We start from the raw sequence: 23,638 nt of genomic DNA, 5'->3' as shown, positions 1-23,638 counted from the left end.
GAACTTAAAAATGGTAAGTGTAATACTGGTGGTCAACAAAAGAGGTTGAAAGGCTCTCTCAGGGCAAATCTAAAAAAATGTAGTATAAACACTGACAACTGTGAAACACTGTCCTGCGAGTGCTCCAGTTGGAGAACAGCCTTTACCAAAGGTGTCATCTGTTTTGAAGAGGCTCAAACTCAGGACTTGAGGGAGAAATGCACCAAGAGTGAATTGCATTTGGTTCCCATGACTAAATTAATCTACGGATTTCAAGGGACCTAAGAGCCAACCCCAGAAGTCTTCAGTGGTCTCTCAACCAAAGAAACAGAAAGCATTCAGTGCAGGGACATATTTCTTACTTCAGAATAAAGTGAGTAATTGACAATCACACATTTGTTACAAAGCTTCAGTTCCTGCACATAATTAGCACTGAATGCAAATACCTTTATCGTGAATGGATGAGGAGCTGAAGTTTGTATTGAGTGCAATTTCTGAGATGCTGTTCTTAGGAGCAAGTTGGATAGTCTGTTTTCTTCTATCCTTATCTTCACAGACTTGATTGGAAGTTTCTTTCTCCATCGCTGCATTATTTATTTTAGCATCCCGTGGCATGTTTCTCCTCTCAGGCATATCAGAAAGAGGAAGCCTCTAGCTGGTTATTATATATTATTAGAAATCAAAGGTAAACGTATTGACAGATAGGGACTAATTGTCAGAGAGAGAACATTAGCTTGAAATCTAGATCAAACTCACATGGGGATCATGCATCCCTAGTCACAGATGTGGGGCACTTTGGGGACTTCCATTCTTAGAAATGTTCTTTAATGAATATTCAGATTTTATTAAGGGAAACAAAGCCCTAGCTCTGCCCGCATACAATATGCTGTTGATTTGGTGACTTAAAATGTAAGACTGTTTGAGTGTAATTAGTATAACTTTCAGGTAGGTAGCCAAGTTCCTCTGACATAGTTGAAATATATAAAAAGATTGTCCAGTAGCACCTTAGACACTAACTAAGCAAGTTCCGGGTATAAGCTTTCGTGTGCATGCTACTGGTATTACTTTATTTGTGCGAGTTGGCCTTGGGTGGCACATATTTTTCATTCCGCTTACCTTTTCTCTACTGCTCTGCATCCTCCCTTTTGCCTTCAAAAATCATATTTCTGCACTGATTACTTTAAAAGGAAAAGGGAAATTTTTATTTTTTTATTTTTATTTTGTTTAGTTAGTTAGTTGGTTGGTTATTTAGTTATTTATTTATTGGTTTTCACTTATTACAGTACAATACGAATGTGCCAAAGCCAACACCATTTCCTCCCCATCCCCCCATACATTTACATTTATATTTTCTCAATCTATCATATTATTCTTTTCTCCCTCCTCCCACTTCCCTCCGCCCCCCACTTCATTTCCTCCACATTATACAATTTAAAATAATATTTGCATTCTACAGTCTTCTGAAGTCATCTATATATTCTTATTATCTTTACTTACTAATTTTTCTTCCATACACTACTTCACATTTTAATCTAGGCATATTAGCATATCTTTTTGAGCAATATTTTGCCATATATTCATCAAAAGATTTCCACTCCTTTTTAAATTTTTGATTCGACTGATTTCTTGTTATAGCAGTTAATCTTGCCAAAATTAAATATTCATTTATTTTACAAATCCATTCCTTCTTTGTGGGTATAGTTTGTGATTTCCACCTAGCAGCTATCATTATTCTAGCAGCTGTACTTGCATATAGGAAAATTCTCTCCCCCCCCCCCCAAACGTGGTATCTCTTCATCTATCAATCCAAGGAGATATGTCTCTGGTTTCTTTGTTACTGATATTTTCAACATCTTCTTTAGTTCTTCATGTACTTGACATGCCTAGTGCACTGAACTGTGGCCATTAATCCAGACCTACTTGTAGTTGAAACCTAGAAAAGTATGTGAACAAACACACAGCCATCCTTTTAAATTCACTCTTCTCTGAATTTTGCAATGCAATTCTCCAGCCAAGTAATTTCTACAGAACTGCATACACTGAGATAAGTTGCATATTGGGGAAAATAACATACAGAATGCATTATATTAGGGGGAAATGCTTGAAAAAACATGTATATTCACATACAGAAATGCGTGTCTCTGGAGAAATTTGCATCAAAATGCTTACTTTAGGATTAATTTGCCCATCCTCCCCACAAAAAATTGCTGTAGGTATGGAGAAATGAATTTAAGATGGGGGGGGGGATGAGAAAATAAGAGAAACCAAAACTGGCAGATATCTACAAATGAACCATTGGAAGTGATAAGGATCTGAGAGAAGTGAAATCGGCAGATCCATTCATCCCTAGACATCCATAGGATTTATTTCACTTTATTCATTTATTTCAAAAGATGTATTTATTGCTTGTCAGGAATGAGTTGTGAGTGCTAGCAGAGATAAGAGTCCGGGAATCCAGCCATTTTTACAGAGATTTATTCGTTTCTTCTCTCTTTTTACACAAGCTCTAAAAGTACGTCTCCATCATGGTGAGTCAGTTGCCTCGACTGAGGGAACTTTCGATTCCCCCCTGCATAACCATTTCCTAAGCCCAACCCCCTTCCTTCCTCTCTGACGAAAGTGGCTTGGCCCCGGAGGTGCCTTCCCCCTCTCAGATTCATTGCCTCCTGACAGCCTTTCGTCACCTTCCTCGTCCGAGGAAGAAAAGCTACTAATTAATGGAGGTTTCTCTCGGTAAGTTCCCATTCTCTCCCCCCTCCTCTGCCTCCAATTCCCTGACATTGCTGGACTGGATAAAAATCTCAAAGTGGTTTTCAGCAAGAATGAAAACTAAAATTATCAGTAAAAACAGATAACTATTTAAAGCTATTTTTAAAAAAAATAAGAGCGGCAGTATGATAAAATCCAAATTAAAATACATGTCAATATTCCACATGCTTGGATACATAGGCCTCAAGGAAAATGTTTTTGGCAGGTGCCAAAAAAAAGAGTACAGTGAAGGCACCTGCTTTAAGTAAATAAGCAGAGAGTTGAAAAGTGTGCATGAGTCTTATGAAGCATCTTTAGCAATCCCAGTTCCACAGACTGATGCAGTTAAGTGGGCATAGATGAGTAGGGTGATGTCACAGTTCAATTTATCCCAAGCTTTATGTAGCTACACCTTGAAGTAGGCCTGGTAGCAAATTGGCAAGCAGTGCAGGTTCTGAGCAGAGGTGCTATATGCTGATAGGGTAGATATTCAGTTGCATTGTAGAGAACCTCTGGAAAAACAATCTGTCAATGCTACTCTTCAGAAGTAGCACTGAAACCACTGTAACACAATGCCTCCAATTATAATTACTCAGAGTCATTCCAGATGGATACCTTCATCACTAGTATCAACATCTGAAGAGACACTAAGAATAACAAACAAAGTCCCCTTCCCTGATTAACACTCTGTGCTAATTTCTTAAATATATATGGCCATAGGAAAAAGTTACACTGAAACAGATGCTTGAAACCTCACTTTCAAGCAAAAACGTATTATAATGTTTTCAACTTCCATGCCTTCACCACCCAAGTAATTTCTATAATTTCTTGCTCTGACATGATAATGATATGGGTGAGGGTTTATATAACTAAGGCAGTAATCTAAATTCTATTTATTTGAGAGTAAGCCCCATTGAATTAAATACAATGGACTTCTGCATAGACATGGTTAAAAATCAGAGTCTGAACAATCAGAAATTTATCCTCCACACCCATACAGCTTTATTTCTTAGAAGAAAGGAGCCATCAGTATTTGGAACCAAGAGGCACAAATTTCCCTTCCAAAATTTTCCTGCAACCTTTCTCAGAGCCTCTTTGACATCTTTATTTCTCAGGCTATATATGAGGGGGTTAATAAAAGGAGGGAGGACCATGTAAAGTAGTGGAAAGATTTTGTTAAGGTCTCTGATGGTTTCATTTTCTGGTTTGAAATATGCAATGAATATTGACCCATAGAAGATAGAAACAACAATCACATGAGAAGAACAGGTGGAAAAGGCCTTCTGCTTCCCAGTGGTGGATGGGATTTTTAAAATGGCAGCAACAATAAATATGTAGGAGATAAGGGTCAAAAGAAAAGGAGGAAAACTGAACACAAAAGCCAGGATTAGAATGACATATTTCACAAGGCTGGTGTCACTGCATGAGATTTTAACTAATGAAAGAGATTCACAAAAGAAATGATCAATTTCATTGGAACCACAATAATGTAGCTGCGATATCAAGACCAAACATATGGTGACCAACACAAGGCTGTTGATCCAAGAGCAACTGGCCAGCTGAATACACAGCTTACCATTCATAAGAGTTGCATAATATAGTGGTTTGCATATGGCTAAGAAACGATCATAAGACATCACAGAGAGCAGATAGCTTTCTGTACCAATCAGGAGAGCAACAACAAAAATTTGTATGTAACATCCTTTAACAGAGATGGTTTTGTCTCCTGTAAGGAGACTGCCTAGCATCTTGGGCAGAGAGGCTGAGCTGTAGACTGCTTCCAAAAAAGACAAATTCCCCAGGAAGAAGTACATAGGTGTGTGCAGGTGATGATCAATCACTATGAGAAAGACCATGAGGATATTGAAAGCAATTGTCAAAATGTAGATCCCCAGAAAAACAAGGAATAGAAAGATGTGCAGATGAGGGAGTTCCCCAAATCCCAGAAGGATGAACTCTGTGATTTCACTCAGGTTTCTCTGCATTGTCATCAAATGCTGCATTCTGAAAGATAATTGGAAAGTCATATGAAAGTGATAGCCATTATACAATAATTAAGTACCACTGAGTGAAGAAATGGAAGGGAGAAAGATTACATCAATGGTGTCTCTGAAAATAAATGCACATCACCTGGGAGGACAGGTGAACTAATGCCAATGTACTGAAGAATCATGAATCGTGCAGGCTGTTTATGTTAGCCAGATTTAATATGTTTCCCTCGATTATAGTGAGAGGAAGATATTTAGCTCTCCCAGAATCAGAGCATCACTGCAAATGTAGAAAACAGGAACCTGATGCTTTGGAGGATATTTTCTTTTCTTGTGATTTTGGCATTTATGCCAGAAGACAATTATTAGAGGCCTTACACCTCAATAGGCTGATTTCTATGCTACCAATGGTTCAAGACCTGCTTTCGGACAGGAATGATCAAATTACTTTAATATTGGATGAATTTTTGAGTGCTGTCCATGTAATAATAATAATAATTTATTATTTATTCCCGAGCCATCTGGCCGGGCTTCCCCAGCCACTCTGGGTGGCTTCCAAAAAATATTAAAATACTGTAATACATCAAACATTAAAAGCTCCCCTAAACAGAGCTGCCTTCAGATGTCTTCTAAAAGTCTGGTAGTTGTTGTTCTTTTTGACATCTGGTGGGAGGGTGTTCCACAGGTAGGGCGCCGCTACCAGACTGGACCATTATAAAGAGATTTAGTGGTTCTTAATTTATCGGTAATGTGGTAGTGTTGTATTATATTATTTATGCAAATTGATTTTCTCTGGAATTAGAAATCTGACGGGGACAAACCTTGTTATGCTGAGCTCATATTTTGCACAATTTATATACGGTGGCTGTTTGATAACGTGTGGTTTGCTATGCCTAATAAAGGATATTTGATTTTTTGGCCAATGTACTGGAAGAAGCAAAGATCACCAGTGTTGAAGTAATGATTCCTCAACATCAATTTTGTTGGACTTGTCATGTTGTGCGGATGCCTGATTATTGTCTTCCAAAGCAACTACTCTACTCTGAACTTAAAAATGGTAAGTGTAATACTGGTGGTCAACAAAAGAGGTTGAAAGGCTCTCTCATGGCAAAGTCTTCAGTGGTCTCTCAACCAAAGAAACAGAAAGCATTCAGCGCAGTGACATATTTCTTACTTCAGAATAAAGTGAGGAATTGACAATCACACATTTATTACAAAGCTTTAGTTCCTGCACATAATTAGCACTGAATGCAAATACCTTTATCATGAATGGATGAGGAGCTGAAGTTTGTATTGAGAGCAATTTCTGAGATGCTGTTCTTAGAAGCAAGTTGGATAGTCTGTTTTCTTCTATTCCCATCTTCACTGACTTGATTGGAAGTTTCTTTCTCCATCACTGCATTATTTATTTTAGCATCACATGGCATGTTTCTCCTCTCAGGCATATCAGAAAGAGGAAGCCTCTAGCTGGTTATTATATATTATTAGAAATCAAAGGTAAACGTATTGACAGATAGGGATTAATTGTCAGAGAAGGGAACATTAGCTTGAAATCTAGACCAAACTCACATGGGGATCATGCATCCCTAGTCACAGATGTGGGGCACTTTGGGGACTTCCATTCTTAGAAATGTTCTTTAATGAATATTCAGATTTTATTAAGGGAAACAAAGCCCTAGCTCTGCCCGCATACAATATGCTGTTGATTTGGTGACTTAAAATGTAAGACTATTTGAGTGTAATTGGTATAACTTTTAGGTAGGTAGCCAAGTTGCTCTGACGCAGTCAAAATATATAAAAAGATTGTCCAGTAGCACCTTAGAGACTAATTAAGCATGTTCTGGGTATAAGCTTTTGTGTGCATGCACACGAAAGCTTATACCCAGAACATATTTAGTTGGTCTCTAAATTGCTACTGGTATTACTTTACTCATGTGAGTTGGCCTTGGGTGGCATGTATTTTTCATTCTGCTTACCTTTTCTCCACTGCTCTGCATCCTCCCTTTTGCCTTCAAAAATCATATTTCTGCACTGATTACTTTAAAAAGAAAAGGGAAATATTTATTTATTTATTTATTATTTAGTTAGTTAATTATTGGTTTTCACATATATATTTTTTAAAAATAATTTTTATTAACCGGCCAATCAAATCAAATTAAATCACATCACATAAATTCTGAATTACAAAGCCGAATTTTAAATTTTGTTGGGGGGGACCCATATTTCAAGATCCGAAGGGGGATTCTGATCATTTTCTTGCTGCTGCGTTAATGTCCAAATCAGTCCAAATCAATCCAAACAGAGTTCATAATTCTATCCAGTCTTATCTTGCTGTTTCCACATCACATCTTGTTCATATATTTTCTCTTTTTTCTTTATGATCTCTTCTGATAGTCTCCTTAAGCCGATAAACACCAATAATAATGCTGTGTGAATTTTTCCGTTCTTCCAATCCTCAAATCGAGATGGTTTCCATATATCATCGCCTTCATAGATAACATCGCTCTTTCCATCTTTAATCTCGCAAAACTGTCGTTCTTAAGTCCCACTGAGGAGTTTCATCCACAATATAAAAACAGCTCTAATTCTCTATTTCTCCTCTCAGACTTAAGTCCTCCGACAGAACTTCCCAATATGATGACGGCATTTTTAACTGCGTCATTCCAAAGCTCTTATACATTCCACACTCTTCTTAAAACATGCTTTGGTTCGAAAGTTTATCTCCACACAGCCTTAAATAATGGCTTAAGTCCTTAAAATGAGATTTCTGACTCATGAGGGGAGGGGATTCTTGTTTAATCACATAAGGAAAGAAAGTAGGGTTTTTTCCCCCCTCCCCCATCAGTCCCTTTGCCATACTGAGTCTTGGCGTATCTTCTTGTGATTTATACTTGCTCCTTCGACTCTTCTTGTTTTATCAGAGATCTCTTCTGTTAGCAGTCTTTACTCCCCCTTCTTCCTTGAGATATGTGCATTCCTTCATCCAAATTGTTTCTTTTGAAGTTCTTGCAGCTAGTGGCGCGGATCAGGGACGGTGTCCAGGAACACCGGAATCCCACAGGAGGGCTTAGTGCCTAGTGCCCCCATCCCCACAAATTTGGGGGTGGTACAGGGCACAGCAGGCAAGGCAGCCCCCCCATCCTGGGGGGGGGCTAATTACTCCCATCATAGCCTCCAAATTACCTTGTGTGGGTCGGAGAGATGTTATTGTCAGCCATCTTCCGATGCGCCCCCTAGTGGCCCCCCTTGGTTTTCACATATTACAGTACAATACAAATGTACCAAAGCCAACACAATTTCCTCACCATCCCCCCATACATTTACATTTATATTTCCTCAATCCATCATATTATTCTTTTCTCCCTCCTCCCACTTCCCTCCACCCCCACTTGATTTCCTCCACATAATACAATTTACAATAATCTTTGCATTCTACAGTCTTCTCAAGTCATCTATATATTCTTATTATCTTTCCTTACTAATTTTTCTTCCATCCACTACTTCACATTTTAATCTAGGCCTAATAGCATATCTTTTTTGAGCAATATTTTGCCATATATTCATCCAAAGATTTCCACTCCTTTTTAAATTTTTGATTCGACTGATTTCTTGTTATAGCAGTTAATCTTGCCAAAATTAAATATTCATATAGTTTACAAATCCATTCCTACTTTGTGGGTATAGTTTGTTGTAAGTATGGAGAACTGAATTTAAGATTGGGGGGAAATGAGAAAATAAGATAAGGTGATAAGGATCTGAAAGAAGTGAAATCGGCAGATCTATTCATCCCTAGACATCCATAGGATTTATTTTACTTTATTCAATTATTTCAAAAGATGTACATATTGCTTTGTTGCATTAAAATCTCAAAGTGGTTTTCAGCAAGAATGAAAACTAAAATTATCAGTAAAGGCACATAACTATTTAAAGCTTTTTTAAAAAATAAGAGTGATAGTATGCTAAAATCCAAATTAAAATACATGTCAATATTCCACATGCCTGGATACATAGGCCTAAAGGAAAATGTTTTTGGAGGGTGCCAAAAAAAGAGTACAGTGAAGGCACTTGCCTTAAGTAAATAAGCAGAGTTGAAAAGTGTGCATGAGTCTTATGAAGCATCTTTAGCAATCCCAGTTCCACAGACTGATGCAGTTAAGTGGGCATAGATGAGTAGGGTGATGTCACAGTTCAATTGATCCCAAGCTTTATGTAGGTACACCTTGAAGTAGGCCTGGTAGCAAATTGGCAAGCAGTGCAGGTTCTGAGCAGAGGTGCTATATGCTGATAGGGTAGATATTCAGTTGCATTGTAGAGAACCTCTGGAAAAACAATCTGTCAATGCTACTCTTCAGAAGTAGCACTGAAACCACTGTAACACAATGCCTCCAATTATAATTACTCAGAGTCATTCCAGATGGATACCTTCGTCACTAGTATCAACATCTGAAGAGACACTAAGAATAACAAGCAAAGCCCCCTTCCCTGATTAACACTCTGTGCTAATTTCTTAAATATATTTGGTCATAGGAAAAAGTTACACTGAAACAGATGCTTGAAACTTAACTTTCAAGTAAAAACGTACTATAATGTTTTCAACTTCCATGCCTTCACCACCCAACTAATTTCTATAATTTCTTGCTCTGAAATGATAATGATATGGGTGAGGGTTTGTATAGCTTCTGCATAGACATGATTAAAAACCATAGCCTGAACAATCAAACATTTATCCTCCACACCCATACAGCTTTATTTCTTAGAAGAAAGGAGCCATCAGTATTTGGAACCAAGAGGCACAAATTTCCCTTCCAAAATTTTCCAGCAACCTTTCTCAGAGCCTCTTTGACATCTTTATTTCTCAGGCTATATATGAGGGGGTTAATAAAAGGAGGGAGGACCATGTAAAGTAGTGGAAAGATTTTGTTAAGGTCTCTCATTGTTTCATTTTTTGGTGTGAAGTATGCAATGAATATTGACCCATAGAAGATAGAAACAACAATCACATGAGAAGAACAGGTGGAAAAGGCCTTCTGCTTCCCAGTGGTGGATGGGATTTTTAAAATGGCAGCAATAATATATATGTAGGAGATAAGGGTCAAAAGAAAAGGAGGAAAACTGAACACAAAAGCCAGGACTAGAATGACATATTTCACAAGGCTGGTGTCACTGCATGAGATTTTAACTAATGAAAGAGCTTCACAAAATAAATTATCAATTTCATTGGAACCACAATAATGTAGTTCCCACATCAAGACCAAACATATGGTGACCAACACAATGCTGTTGATCCAAGAGCAACTGGCCAGCTGGATACAGAGTTTACCATTCATAAGAGTTGCATAATATAGTGGTTTGCATATGGCTAAGAAACGATCATAAGACATCACAGAGAGCAGATAGCATTCTGTACCAATCAGGAAAGCAACAACAAAAAATTGTATGTGACATCCTTTAACAGAGATGGTTTTGTCTCCTGTCAGGAGACTGCCTAGCATCCTGGGCAGGGTTGTTGAGCTATAGACTGCTTCCAAAAAAGACAGATTCCCCAGGAAGAAGTACATGGGTGTGTGCAGGTGATGATCAGTCACTATGAGAAAGACCATGAGGATATTGAAAGCAATTGTCAAAATGTAGATCCCCAGAAAAACAAGGAATAGAAAGATGTGCAGATCAGGGAGATCCCCAAATCCCAGAAGGATGAACTCTGTGACTTCACTCAGGTTTCTCTGCATTGTGGTTGTCATCAAATGCTACATTCTGAAAGATAATTGGAATGTGATATGAAAGTGATAGCCATTATAAAATAGTTAAGTACCACTAATTGAAGAAATAGAAGGGAGAGCAATATAATCTAGTCTTCAGTGGTCTCTCAACCAAAGAAAATGAAAAGCATTCAGTGTGACCAGATACTTCTTACTGCTGAATAAAGTGAGGAATTGACAACCACACTTTTATTACAAAGCTTTAGTTCTTGCAAATAATTAGCACTGAATGCAAATACCTTTATCGTGAATGGTGAGGAGCTGAAGTTTGTATTGAGTGCAATTTCTGAGATGCTGGTCTTAGGAGCAAGTTTTCTTCTATCCCCATCTTCACAGACTTGATTGGAAGTTTCTCCATCGCTGCTTTATTTATTTTAGCAACCCATGGCATGTTTCTCCTCCCAGGCTGTATCAGAAAGAAGAGGTCTCTAGCTGGTTGTTATATATTATTAGAAATCAAAGGTAAACATATTGACATATAGGGACTAATTGTTGGAGAGGGAACATTAGCTTGAAATCTAGACCAAACTCACATGGGGATCATGCATCCCTAGTCACAGATGTGGGGCACTTTGGGGACTTCCATTCTTAGAAATGTTCTTTAATGGATATTCCGATTTTATTATGGGAAATAAAGCCCTAGCTCTTTTACTTATGGAATTATAAGAACAGCGTGAATACAACATGCTGTTGATTTGGTCACTTAAAAAGTACAGTGGTACCTTGGGTTAAGAACTTAATTCATTCTGGAAGTCTGTTCTTAACCTGAAACTGTTATTAACCTGAAGCACCATTTTAGCTAATGGGGTGCCCCGCTGCCGCTGTGCCGCCACTGCACTATTTCTCTTCTCATCCTGAAGCAAAGTTCTTAACCCGAAGTAATATTTCTGGGTTAGCGGAGTCTGTAACCTGAAGCATATGTAACCTGAGGTACCACTGTAAGGCTATGAGTGGGATTGGGGTTACTTTATTTGTGTGAGTTGGCCTTGGGTGGCATGTATTTTCCTTTCCACTGCTCTGAATCTTCCTTTTTGCCTTCAAAAATCATCTTTCTGCAGTGATTTCTTTAAAGGTGGTATCTATATCTACACACACACACACACACACACACACACACTTATGTGAAGGGTATCTTATAATCTGATGTTTTTGCAAGTGGCAATGATCTCCTAAAATTTCTCGGTGTCAGATTCTCTCCATAATTTCTGAAATTTGTTAATGTGGGCTTCGAAATCAAGTCAGCTTCCTGAGGAGCTGGGCTTAGAAAGGTGCCATCCGAAAATAAATACCAGTCACAGCAGAGTCATTACCCTGACAAAATATGATACAAGTGCCCTAGGTACTTCATTTGGTATCTGAACCACATGCCAATGCAGTGGTCATCCAGTATGAAAATTATATTCAAGAGTATCATATCCTTTCTTTCCTCTTTATAATAAATGTGATCCTTGACACATCAAGTATTATGCTATGGAAGATGAGCAGACTTTATATTTGGGAACATCCATTTCCTTTATAATTGATATATTACCCATATACAGAGCCATAGCTAGGTGAGCTTGCACCCCTGGAAGAACCGTCCAGATTGCACCCCCTAGCCATGGACAAATTAGCTCTTCTTTCTGCCTCTCCTCCATCCCCCTCCACCCATTCAATGCCTCATGCACTTCACCTTGTAATGAATTCTTTTACAGAAAATCCAATGTTTAATTTATTATTTCTTAATAAAAGGTTTTTGTGTGCTGTGAAGGACCCTCCAGCACAGCCAGCAGGTAGAGCACCTTCTTGCCCAGGGGCTACCCCTTTTTGGCTCCCCTGTACCCAGGAGAGCCCTCCCCCCCCCAGCCAAAAGGGAGTGCAGCCAAAAGGCCACTCAAACTTTCAGTTCCCAACTTAGCAGCGAAAGATTTTCCTCCATCTTTGAAAATGGGCCACTGGCAGCTTCCTACCCTCTCTTGATTCCTCTGAGCAGCCAATGACCTCCCCGCCCCAGTTTGACAGTTCAACAGCAGGGAGCTCTGCACACAGAGCAAAGGGGCACCGAGACCATATAATACTGGTCCTGAAATACCTACATTGGCTCCCAGTATGTTTCCAAGCACAATTAAAAGTGTTGGCTCTCACCTTTGAAGCCCTAAATGGCCTCAGCCCAGTATACCTGAAGGAGCCTCTCCAGCCCCATTGTTCAGCCCGGACACTGAGGTCCAGCTCTGAGGACCTTTTGGCGGTTCCCTCACTGCAAGATGTGAGGTTACAGGGAACCAGGCAGAGGGCCTTCTCGGCTGTGGTGCCCGCTCTGTGGAATGCCCTCCCAGCAGATGTCAAGGAAATAAACAACTATCTGACTTTTAGAAGACAACTGAAGGCAACCCTGTATCGGGAAATTTTTTATGTCTAATGTTTTACCATTTTTTATGTGCTGTAAGTTGCCCAAAGTGGCTGGGGAATTGCAGCCAGATGGGTGGGTATAAATAATAAAATTATTATTATTGCTATTATTATGTCAAAGGCTTATTATTATGTAGAAAACTGAGAGATGTAACACTAATATGCAGAATATTTATATTGTTTAAACAACAAGAAAAGTACCTTCCTGTGTCCTCATGACTGAAACTCTGGCATTTTAACCAACTCAGGTAATTAGTACGGCCCCCAAAGGCCAGATAAGATTGCCGTAGGGACTAGATTTGTTATGTAAGCCACTGGTTGGCTATCCTAGCAATGGGTATTGTAATATTTAAAATGGCTCTCCTTCATTACTTGCTCCTTGGTTGGGAACTGTTGTAAAACTGCCAAGTAAACAAAACCTGGCTCTCCTTGGGGAGGTGGTCCCTCTGGGTGGAAACATACATATCTATAAATCACTTCAGCATAGAAGCATGGGAGTATTGTTGTGATGATTTCATGTACCTCATTCAGGTATGTAAAAGATTTTGGGGGCTTGTTTCATTTTGTTTTTGTTTTTTAATGGTGCATAGGCACAAATGAGAACAAGGAGCTCAATGTCTTCATAAACCATTAAATCCACTCCTGTATGTGTGTGCATGTGGGAAATGTTTTGCAAATTCATGTTTTTTCTCCCTGCAGTATACAGCAAGGATGTGCTAAATATTCATCACTGGTAAATTAGACAATTGCAACATATCTCTTTGTTCTGTTAGGAGTTGGAGTGTCAACCACACCATAATTGAGAGTTTCACATCCATGAGGTGTGATTTCTCTGTTTCTTCTCCAATCAATATCCACTATCTAGGTAAGGAGAAAGCAACTTCACTTAACTACATGGTAAACATAATAGTTTTCTATCAGGTGATAAAGATGTGTAAATAATCTTTCCCCCTTATTCCTCCAATTAAAAAGTGATTTAAACTAAGATATTTCAGAAGTAGGAATATTATCTCTGTGCAACTTGAGAAATAACTTGAAAGGTTGCTGGCCCGTTAATGAAGGAGGTTTGTCTAATAATACTTGTCTACATAAGTATTTTTGCATCCTTTTTGTTGTATGGTATTGTCAGAGCCACCCTGGGTCCCAGCTCACAAGAGACCAAAGTCCAGTCCAAGTTATATACAAAAGGTTTTATTGAAGATCATTGTCGTCATTACATCCAAACTCCGTGGCTCCACATCTGTTACCCTTAGATGTTAGAAGTCCCCTCTGAGTCCGTCCCTCCCCTGCACCAATTTAAGAGGCTTGTGCTGCTCCACCTTTTCCTCTCCTTCCTTTTCCGCAGGGTCTTCCTGCCCCCCTGTGTTCCCTCTTTCCGGGACTCCCCAGAGGCTGAGTCTTCTCCTGCCTGCTGCCCCCTCCTTCGTGCTTTAGCACCAGGCTCCTCCCCAGAGCTCTCCCCACTTCCGCGCGCCTCCACATTTGAACTTGGCGCGCGTACGTTGCTCCTCACCTTCCTTTCAACAGCCACACTGCTCCCGGTACTGCTTCCCGCCCCTTCCGGCAGGACGTCTTGCCCCGATCTCCTTCCCCCCTCTGCTCCTTGTTCTGTTCCTCCCGACACACTGGTAACTCCACCCTCTTCACTCCGTTCCGGTGGAGAAGCAGGTCTCGATCTCCAACTCCCACTGGCGGTTCCCCCTACGTTCCCCTGCTCCTGACTGCTTCCCCCTTGGGCTCCCCTTGGCTTGACCAGGGGGGCTCCCTTTTGGGAATCCTCCGATCCACTGGACGGACTCATGGACCATCTCGGGTCATTGTCGTCCTCTTCCTCGTCAGGCTGGAATCCTTCTCCCTCACTTTCGGTCTCCTCCCTCCTCTGCGCCTCTCTCCCTGAACCCCTGACATCCATCCCCCCCTCGAAGCCCCCCCTTCCCCCCTCCCCCCCATCGGGTGCGGGTTGTGGGAACTGCAGCTCCTCGGAGGTAGATGCAGGATACAGTTCGGCTACGTCCATGACCTCTGCTGGCAGCTCGGTGTACGTGTGTTCGAATTCGGGTTCTTCACCCAACATGTTCGCAGTTCCCTCTTCCATTGCTACTTCGTTTGGTGCTGCCTGCCAAGGCCCCTTCAGCCATTTCTTGCGCCAGGCTTCCTCTGGTTGCTCATCCCACCAATAAGAGGGCTCTGTGTCCACCCCCGAACACGATCCCCTGGGCGAGTTTGAGTTCGGCGTTCTTTCCTCGGCTGAAGAAAAGCCGTGGAAAGTGCTGCCTGAACATGTGGGGGTAAAGAGCCAGTCATCGAAGTACTCGGCTGGCATGGGTTTATGTGGGAAAAGGGCATGGAACTCGTCCTTTAAAAGAGGTTCGTCTAAAGCGTAGTCCGGCACCCACCCACTGGCACTGACTGGTGCACCCTCTCTGACTAGAAAGTATTCTATTCCCTCTTCCCCCCATCTCGAGTCCAGGATCTCTGTGACCTCGTTGAGTGGTTCGACCCTAGGCGATCCCTCCCTCCTAGGTGACTCTGTGCGTGGCTGCGGTACTGTTTCAGACTCCTGAAACCTGTGCGGGGCCTTGTAGGGAGTGAGCACCGACCTATGAAAAACCGGGTGGACTCTGGAACCTTCGGGGAGGGCCAGTCGAAAAGCCACGGGGTTGATCTTAGCCTCCACCTGGTATGGTCCTAGCTGCCTGTGCCCTAGCTTCTTCTTGGCCAACGACTTGGTTGGCATCGCCTGGGCCGCTAACCACACCCAGTCCCCCACCTGGATGTCCTCTCCCACTCTTCTGCCTTTGTCTGCCTGCACCTTATATGCTTGTTTGGCTAGCTCCAAATGTCTCCGCAGCTCCTCGTGCACCTCTTGTAGTTCTGCAGCGAACTGGTCGGCCTCTTGCGGCTCCCCCTCTCTTGGTGCTACGAACCCCGGGAAGGTCCTGGGATGACGTCCATTGTTCGCGAAGAACGGCGTCACCCCCGTCGACGCATGCTTCGTGTTGTTGTAGGCAAACTCCGCCATCGGTAGGTAGTCCACCCAAGCTGTGGGTCGCTGATTTGCATAACATCTCAGGTACTGCTGCATGATCGCGTTGACCCTCTCGGCCTGGCCGTTGGTTTGTGGATGTCTTGCCGACGCTAGGTTGATCTTGACGCGCAGGATACCTAGGAGCTTCTGCCAAAAATTGGAAATAAACTGGCGCCCCCTGTCGGACAGGATGGCCCGCGGCAGCCCATGCGCCCGGAACACGTGGTCGATGAAGAGCTTGGCGGTCTGTTCCGCCGTCGCCACCTTCGCGCAGGGAATGAAGTGCGCCATCTTGGTGAACAAGTCCACCACCACCAGTACCGCCGTCTTGCCTCTGGAACTGGGCAGGTCAGTGACGAAGTCCAGCGCCACCCTCTCCCACGGTTGCTGTGGTGTTTCCAGTGGTTCCAGCAAGCCCGCCGGCTTCTGGTGTACTGGCTTGGACCTCTGACAAGTGTCACATCTGGCGACGTACTCCGCTACTTCTCCTCGCATCTGGGGCCACCAAAAGTCCCTGGCCACCAGTTCTATTGTCTTCTCCCTGCCGAAATGGCCCGCACTGGGAGCGTCGTGCAACTGCTGCAGAACCTTTGCTCGGAGCTCGTCGCTCGGCACGTAGAGGGCACCCTTGTGAGTTAACAGTCCGTCGCGTAACTGGAACTCATCGTCTCTCAGCGAACCCCTACGCAGCTCCTCTATTTTGGATTGTGCAAACTGATCTACCTGCAACGCGCGTCGCACTGCGTCCAGGTCGACAGCGATGGCAGCGCACGCCCACGCCTGCGGTGCAAAAATGTGCCTGGCTGCTATTGGCGCCGCTTCCTCAAGATATTGCGGTTTCCTGGAGAGCGCATCGGCTATAACGTTGGAGTCCCCTGGGACATACTCTATCCTGAAGTCGAAATCCGCGAAGAACTCTGCCCAGCGCATGTGTCTTTGGCTCTGGAGTTTCGCCGTGCGCCAATACTCTAAATTCTTGTGATCCGTGCGGACCTGCACTGTGTGCTTGGCTCCAATGAGGAAATGTCGCCACGCTTTGAACGCTGCGTGAATGGCTAACAGCTCCCTGTCCCATATGGTGTAGTTTTGCTCCGCTTTGCTGAGCTTTCTGGAGTAAAAGGCACCGGGTCTCCAGTTTCCATGTGGATCTTCTTGCAGGAGTACGGCTCCAACCGCTCTGTCTGACGCGTCGGTCTCTACTCGTATGGGCTTGCCTGGATTCACGTGCAGCAGCTGCTCCTCGGAGGCGAAAAGGCTTTTAAGCTTCTGAAAAGAGCGCTCCGCCTGTTCCGTCCACACGAACCTCTTTTTCTTGGAACTGAGAGTGTCCGTGATCGCTGCCGTCTCCTTTGCAAAACCTCTGATGAATTTGCGGTAGAAGTTGGCGAAGCCGATGAATCTTTGGACTTCCTTCCGATTGCGAGGGCTCTTCCAGTCCAACACCGCGCGGACCTTGGCGCTGTCCATGGCCAACCCCTTGTCGGACAGCTTGTAGCCTAGGAAATCCACGTCCGTCACATCAAACTGGCACTTCTCTAACTTGGCGTAGAGCTTGTTCTCCCGTAGTCTCTGCAGGACTTCCTTTACGTCCTTCTCATGGGCCTCCTCCGTTTCCGAAAAGATCAGGATGTCGTCGAGGAAACACACGCATTTCTTGTAGAGAAGTCCCGCTAGCACGTGATGCATAAATGCTTGAAAGACGTGAGATCCATTTTGGAGACCAAATGGCATCACTCTGTATTCGTACGTGCCCAGAGGCGTGAACATGGCCGTCTTCCACTCATCGCCCTCCCGGATGCGTATGAGGTTATACGCTCCACGCAGATCCAATTTGGTGAAGATCTTCCCCTTCCTTACGGTTGCCAGGAGATCATCTATCTTGGGCATGGGGAAGGCCTTGGGTTTGGTCTTACTGTTTATGAATCGATAGTCCACAATGAGTCTTTTTTGGGGCGTGTCCTTTTTCTTTACAAAGAAAACAGGACTGCCCCCCACCGCTTTCGATTCTCGGATGAATCCGCGCTTCAAATTGTGCTCTATGAACTCCCTGAGTTCTTGCATCTCGTCCTCAGACATGGAATACAGCTTTGCAGTCGGCAACTGCGCCCCTGGCACTAGGTCGATGGCACAATCATAAGGCCTGTGGGGCGGCAACTGGTCAGCTTCCTTCTCGCAGAAAACTTCCAGGAACCCCTCGTACTTGCGGGGTACTGCCTGCACCATGCCAAGTTGCAACTGCTGCTCAGCTCCCTCCTCCTGGCTGGACTGGATGCAATGTCGAGCACAGTACGATGAGCAAAAGGTGATCTGCCGTTGGTACCACGCTACAGCAGGACTGTGTCTCTCCAGCCAACTCATGCCTAATACTATAGGCGTGTCTGAAAGGCGGGTGACATTGAAGCTGATGACTTCTCGATGATTTCCAATCCTCATCACCATGGGAGGCGTCTGTTGCACAACTTGTCCTCCTAGCAATTTCCTGCCATCCACCGTGACTACGTTCAGAGGTGTTGTCGCTGGCAGAAGCGCTATGCGATGCTGCTTGACAAAGTGCGTCCCCACAAAATCTGCGTTGCTACCAGAATCAATCGTGATGGGGACTTCCAGGGTGGTTCCATTCGGCAACTGAAGTGTTGCAGTGAGCTGCACCGCTGGCTTGGGTGGTAAAGGGTCTGTGCGTTGCAAAAGCGCTGGGGACTGCTCTACAGATTCGCCTGGCTGAGCCCCAGCAGCTCTGCTTCCAGCCAGGCACTGTCGTTTCCCTGAGGTTGCTCTGCTTGCATCATTTCTGCTGCAACAGTTGCTAAAGCTGCAGTGTGTTTCTGCAGCCTCTGGGGACACTCTTTCGCCATGTGCTGTGCACTGTCGCAAATGTAACACTTCCTGGTCCCTCTAGGAGGCTGTGCCTTTACTGCACCGGAAGCTGGGGCTCTGGCTGTTGCTTGAGCCTTAGCACCACCAAATTCCATGGGCTCCTCCCCCTGCCTTCCCAGTGGCGAAGGATGTGACTGACTGAACTCCCTGGGGATGAAAGAAGGCGTCCTCGCTGGTGGACGCACCTGACGTTCTTCCTCAGTGTGCCAAGGACGTCCCTCGTGCCTTATCCCAATCGCCAAAGCCCTCTGCACAAGCTCCTCCAGGGTCTGGGGTCTGTCTCCCCTGGCAAGTTCATCCTTAATGGGACCGCTGAGCCCCTCCCAGAACAAATCCCTCACAGGTGCACAATCCTTCTCCCAGCTTAGCGCAGTCAGTAAAGCAAAAAATCTGGAATGGTACTGACGCACAGTGGCTTTGCCTTGCCGCAATCCAAAAATTTCCCTGCGTGCAAGATCCACATCTACAGTTGACTGGAAGCAGGCATCCATTGCTTTAATGAATTCATCTGCCTCGCGGCGGGCAGGGCCTTCTTCACGCCACAAATTGCGCAACCAGTCTCTGGCCGGCCCATGCAAGTGAGAAACAATAAACCCCACTTTCTCCTCCTCATCTTTAAAGTCATGACGAAGCAAGTGCAATGCATACAAAACGTCTGCTCTGAAACTGGGGTAGTGCTTCAGGTTCCCATCGAAGTGGGTGACTAGGCTGCCCCCCCTCCGTCCAAGTCCAATCCCTTCCCTGCTTGCACGTTCCCACCTGGTTTGCAGGTCCTGGCAGCGCTTCTCCGTTTCGTCATGCTTCTTCTGAGACGCAAGGACTGCAGCAGTGAGTTCGGAAACTGTAGTTCGCAGAGCTGTCAACTGCTCCTCCGCACTCATGGCTGTCACCGTTCGTGAGCTTTGCAAAAAAAAAATTTTTGCGTTCTTTGGAGGGGACTTACTGTCAGAGCCACCCTGGGTCCCAGCTCACAAGAGACCAAAGTCCAGTCCAAGTTATATACAAAAGGTTTTATTGAAGATCATTGTCGTCATTACATCCAAACTCCGTGGCTCCACATCTGTTACCCTTAGATGTTAGAAGTCCCCTCTGAGTCCGTCCCTCCCCTGCACCAATTTAAGAGGCTTGTGCTGCTCCACCTTTTCCTCTCCTTCCTTTTCCGCAGGGTCTTCCTGCCCCCCTGTGTTCCCTCTTTCCGGGACTCCCCAGAGGCTGAGTCTTCTCCTGCCTGCTGCCCCCTCCTTCGTGCTTTAGCACCAGGCTCCTCCCCAGAGCTCTCCCCACTTCCGCGCGCCTCCACATTTGAACTTGGCGCGCGTACGTTGCTCCTCACCTTCCTTTCAACAGCCACACTGCTCCCGGTACTGCTTCCCGCCCCTTCCGGCAGGACGTCTTGCCCCGATCTCCTTCCCCCCTCTGCTCCTTGTTCTGTTCCTCCCGACACACTGGTAACTCCACCCTCTTCACTCCGTTCCGGTGGAGAAGCAGGTCTCGATCTCCAACTCCCACTGGCGGTTCCCCCTACGTTCCCCTGCTCCTGACTGCTTCCCCCTTGGGCTCCCCTTGGCTTGACCAGGGGGGCTCCCTTTTGGGAATCCTCCGATCCACTGGACGGACTCATGGACCATCTCGGGTCATTGTCGTCCTCTTCCTCGTCAGGCTGGAATCCTTCTCCCTCACTTTCGGTCTCCTCCCTCCTCTGCGCCTCTCTCCCTGAACCCCTGACAGGTATGCTAATATTCTCTTAAATTTAGCTTTTAGAATGTGTGGATTAAATTGATCATTGAGAATTCCATTATGAACTGATCGGGTGGACGACTCATGTGTGGATCAGAAATTAGTTATCCAGTGGATTTCATACTGCATGAAAGTCCCACATTTAAATATGTCTATTTTCAGGGATGGGGGAATCATTGTGAAGTGTGTGTTTTGAGATTTGAGAGAAATATATTTTAAATTTTATGTTTCACTCATGTTTTGTGAATAAGTCTTTTAACCTAAACTAGCTGAGGGAAAGCCCTATTTGTACATAGAAAAAGTTTATTTAATAACATTTTTACTTATTTATAGATTCATTCTATGGAAAAGAAGGTACTGGAAAACCAAACAGTGGTTACGGAATTTATCCTTCTGGGGTTTGGAGATATCCCAGCTGTCCAGGTCTTGCTCTTTCTGATGGTCCTGATAATCTACATTATCACCATGGTTGGAAACATCCTCATTGTCACACTTGTCATGGCTGATCAGCATCTGCACACACCAATGTACTACTTCCTAGGGAATCTGTCATGCTTGGAGACTTGCTACAGCTCAACAATCTTGCCCAGAATGCTGGCCAGTTTTGTGACTGGAAACAGATCAATTTCTTTCAATGGCTGTTTTTTACAGATGTACTTCTTTGGTTCACTAGCTGCAACAGAATGTTTCCTCTTATCTGCCATGTCATATGATCGCTATTTGGCCATATGCAAACCTTTGCACTACACAACCCTTATGAGCAACAGGGATTGCCTCTGTTTAATGATTGGGTCCTGGATAAGTGGCTTTCTAGGAAATACTGTATTATTTCCTTTGTTGCAGTTGACATTCTGTGGGGAAAACGAAATAGATCATTTCTTTTGTGACTTCAACCCCTTGCTAAAATTGGCTTGCAGTGATACTCACAAAATCATAATTGATGCTTTCATGATGGCTTGCATTTTCACACTGCCTCCTTTTTTTCTGACCGTGACATCTTATGCTTGCATCATAGCCACTGTCTTGAGAATCCCATCTTCCACAGGAAGGAAAAAGGCTTTCTCTACCTGCTCATCCCATCTTATTGTGGTCACCATTTTCTATGGGACCCTGATGATTGTGTACATGCTGCCTGACACTCAGTTGCTGGGAGATTTGAACAAAGTTTTCTCTGCTTTTTACACTGTCTTGACTCCAATGGTCAATCCCCTGATCTATAGCCTGCGAAATAAAGAGGTGAAAGAAGCCTTAAGGAAAATTCAAACAAAAATAATTCAGGCTAGATTTCTAAGATAAAACAGTGTGTCAATGAATATTTGGTTTCTTCAGAATTGTATCCATTGCTGCTGTAGTGATGTAATAGTTATATTTGCACTGTAGTAGTTCCTAAGGGACATGGGTGGCGCTGTGGGTTAAATCACAGAGCCTAGGGCTTGCCGATCAGAAGGTTGGCAGTTTGAATCCTTCGGTCCCTTCTCCTGCCAACCTAGCAGTTCGAAAGCACGAAGTGCAAGTAGATAAATAGGTACTGCTCCAGCAGGAAGGTAAACAGTGTTTCCGTGCACTGCTCTGGTTCGCCAGAAGCGGCTTAGTCATGCTGGCCAATGCTGTATGCCAGCTCCCTCGGCCAATAAAGCGAGATGGGCGCCACAACCCCAGAGTCGTCTGCGACTGGACCTAATGGTCAGGGGTCTCTTTACCTTTAGCTTTTTAGTTCCTAAGACATCATAAGTTTTCTATCATCTATCTATCTATCATCTATCTATCGCTATCATCTATCTGTCTATCTATCATCTTCACTTCCATTTCACATGTATAGACCATTTCAGATGCACACCAGTTCCTCCACATCTAACACCCCATGAAATAGTCATACAAGGAAAGTTATGTACAATGTAGTAGGTCCCTCCTCCGGCCAAATACTCCACACTGATTATTTGTGCATGCATAGTGGCTGAAAAATACTTTATTCACTCAATATAGTGGTCTCCAGACATTGCTGAACTCCAGTTCCATAACTAATGCAGAGCCACAGAGCAGAAAGATCCTGGCCAGTCTTGCCCAAATTCATGCTGGGATATGGAGAAAAGTGTGAGCACAGGGCCCTAAAGGCAGGAGTGGGTGAATACATAAATTTCAGTTTCTCTTGTTTCTCATTTTTTCTATTTTTCAGTTTTCTAGATTTCCACATCAGCTTGCAATTTTATTTTATATTTAAAAATCCCTCGTGAAAATTCACCAGCGTTTTTGTGATTATTTCTCCTGAAATATTTTGAAAAGCAATTTCCCCAAATAAAATGCAATTCAATGTTATTTTGCCTAACTCAATGCATTTTTATGCAAACTTCACCCTAGTGTTTTTGTGCGCATTGCTTCACTAAAGAATTGCAAAATTTAGAGAAGGAGCAATGTCAAAGGCTGGCTGCAAGCCACTTCACATATTGTTTTGGGAAGTGTAAACTATGTAGGTTCACCTTTAAATGCAAACTTACTCATCCCCCACCCTCCAGCCCTACTTACTGGTCAACACCAACACCTTGGAAATGAACTGACATTCAGCGGTGATTGTTAAAAACTGGTTATGATACGTTCCCCATCTCAGTCAAATTTATTGTGCTATTTGAAGTTATAAAACTATATTCCAGGGCAGGCCCATGTACATTGCAGTAGTAGTATAACCAAGGGATTGTGGGAGAATGAATCACTGAGCTTTACTGTTGGTTATTAATTTGTAACTGATTAGTTCAAAAGCATGTCAAAGTGCAAGTAGATAAATAGGTACCACTCTGGTGGAAAGGTAGACGGCGTTTCTGTGCGCTGATCTGGTTCGCCAGAAGTGGCTTGTTAATCTGGCCACATGACCTGGAAGCTGTACGCCGGCTCCCTCGGCCAATAAAGTGAGATGAGCGCCACAACCCCAGAGTCGGCCACAACTGGACCTAATGGTCGGGGGTCCCTTTACCTTTACCTTTATAGATCACTAATGGAAAAGCAGAAGAAAAAGATTTGACTATATGCACATTTGGTTGTATCCTTGGAGCAATTCCCAGCAGTTCTGTTATTAAACCTGAAAGCAATGAAAGGGGAGGTGGTAGAAGCATCTTTCCCAAGTTGCTGCCAGCAGCAGTCAATGTTCT

The 23,638-nt window shown here is 43.7% G+C and overlaps 3 protein-coding genes across 3 annotated transcripts; 1 reads left to right on the top strand and 2 right to left on the bottom strand.

The window, feature by feature from the left end:
- Positions 1-3,698: 3,698 nt before the first annotated feature.
- Positions 3,699-4,712, bottom strand: LOC307200569 (olfactory receptor 2AP1-like; the record flags this gene model as incomplete). Its single annotated transcript, XM_079949106.1, has 1 exon — positions 3,699-4,712. One exon carries the CDS (start codon positions 4,710-4,712, stop codon positions 3,699-3,701), a length of 1,014 nt encoding a protein of 337 aa, XP_079805232.1.
- A 1,038-nt stretch (positions 4,713-5,750) lies between these two features.
- On the top strand, positions 5,751-21,797 carry LOC307200567 (olfactory receptor 6C75-like; the record flags this gene model as incomplete). Its single annotated transcript, XM_079949104.1, has 3 exons — positions 5,751-5,772; positions 13,636-13,727; positions 20,835-21,797. Exon 3 carries the CDS (start codon positions 20,844-20,846, stop codon positions 21,795-21,797), a length of 954 nt encoding a protein of 317 aa, XP_079805230.1. The 5' UTR covers positions 5,751-5,772; positions 13,636-13,727; positions 20,835-20,843.
- Positions 9,431-10,444, bottom strand: LOC307200568 (olfactory receptor 2AP1-like; the record flags this gene model as incomplete). The annotated part of the gene is made up of 1 exon (XM_079949105.1): positions 9,431-10,444. The coding sequence occupies one exon, from the start codon at positions 10,442-10,444 to the stop codon at positions 9,431-9,433; it is 1,014 nt and encodes a 337-aa protein (XP_079805231.1).
- Positions 21,798-23,638: the final 1,841 nt, after the last annotated feature.

Source organism: Podarcis cretensis (genome assembly GCF_951804945.1).
Source record: "Podarcis cretensis genome assembly, chromosome: 13".
Classification (NCBI taxonomy): Eukaryota; Metazoa; Chordata; class Lepidosauria; order Squamata; family Lacertidae; genus Podarcis; species Podarcis cretensis.
The sequence above is the reverse complement of the archived record's forward strand: the minus strand, read 5'-3'. Positions and strand labels throughout refer to the sequence as shown.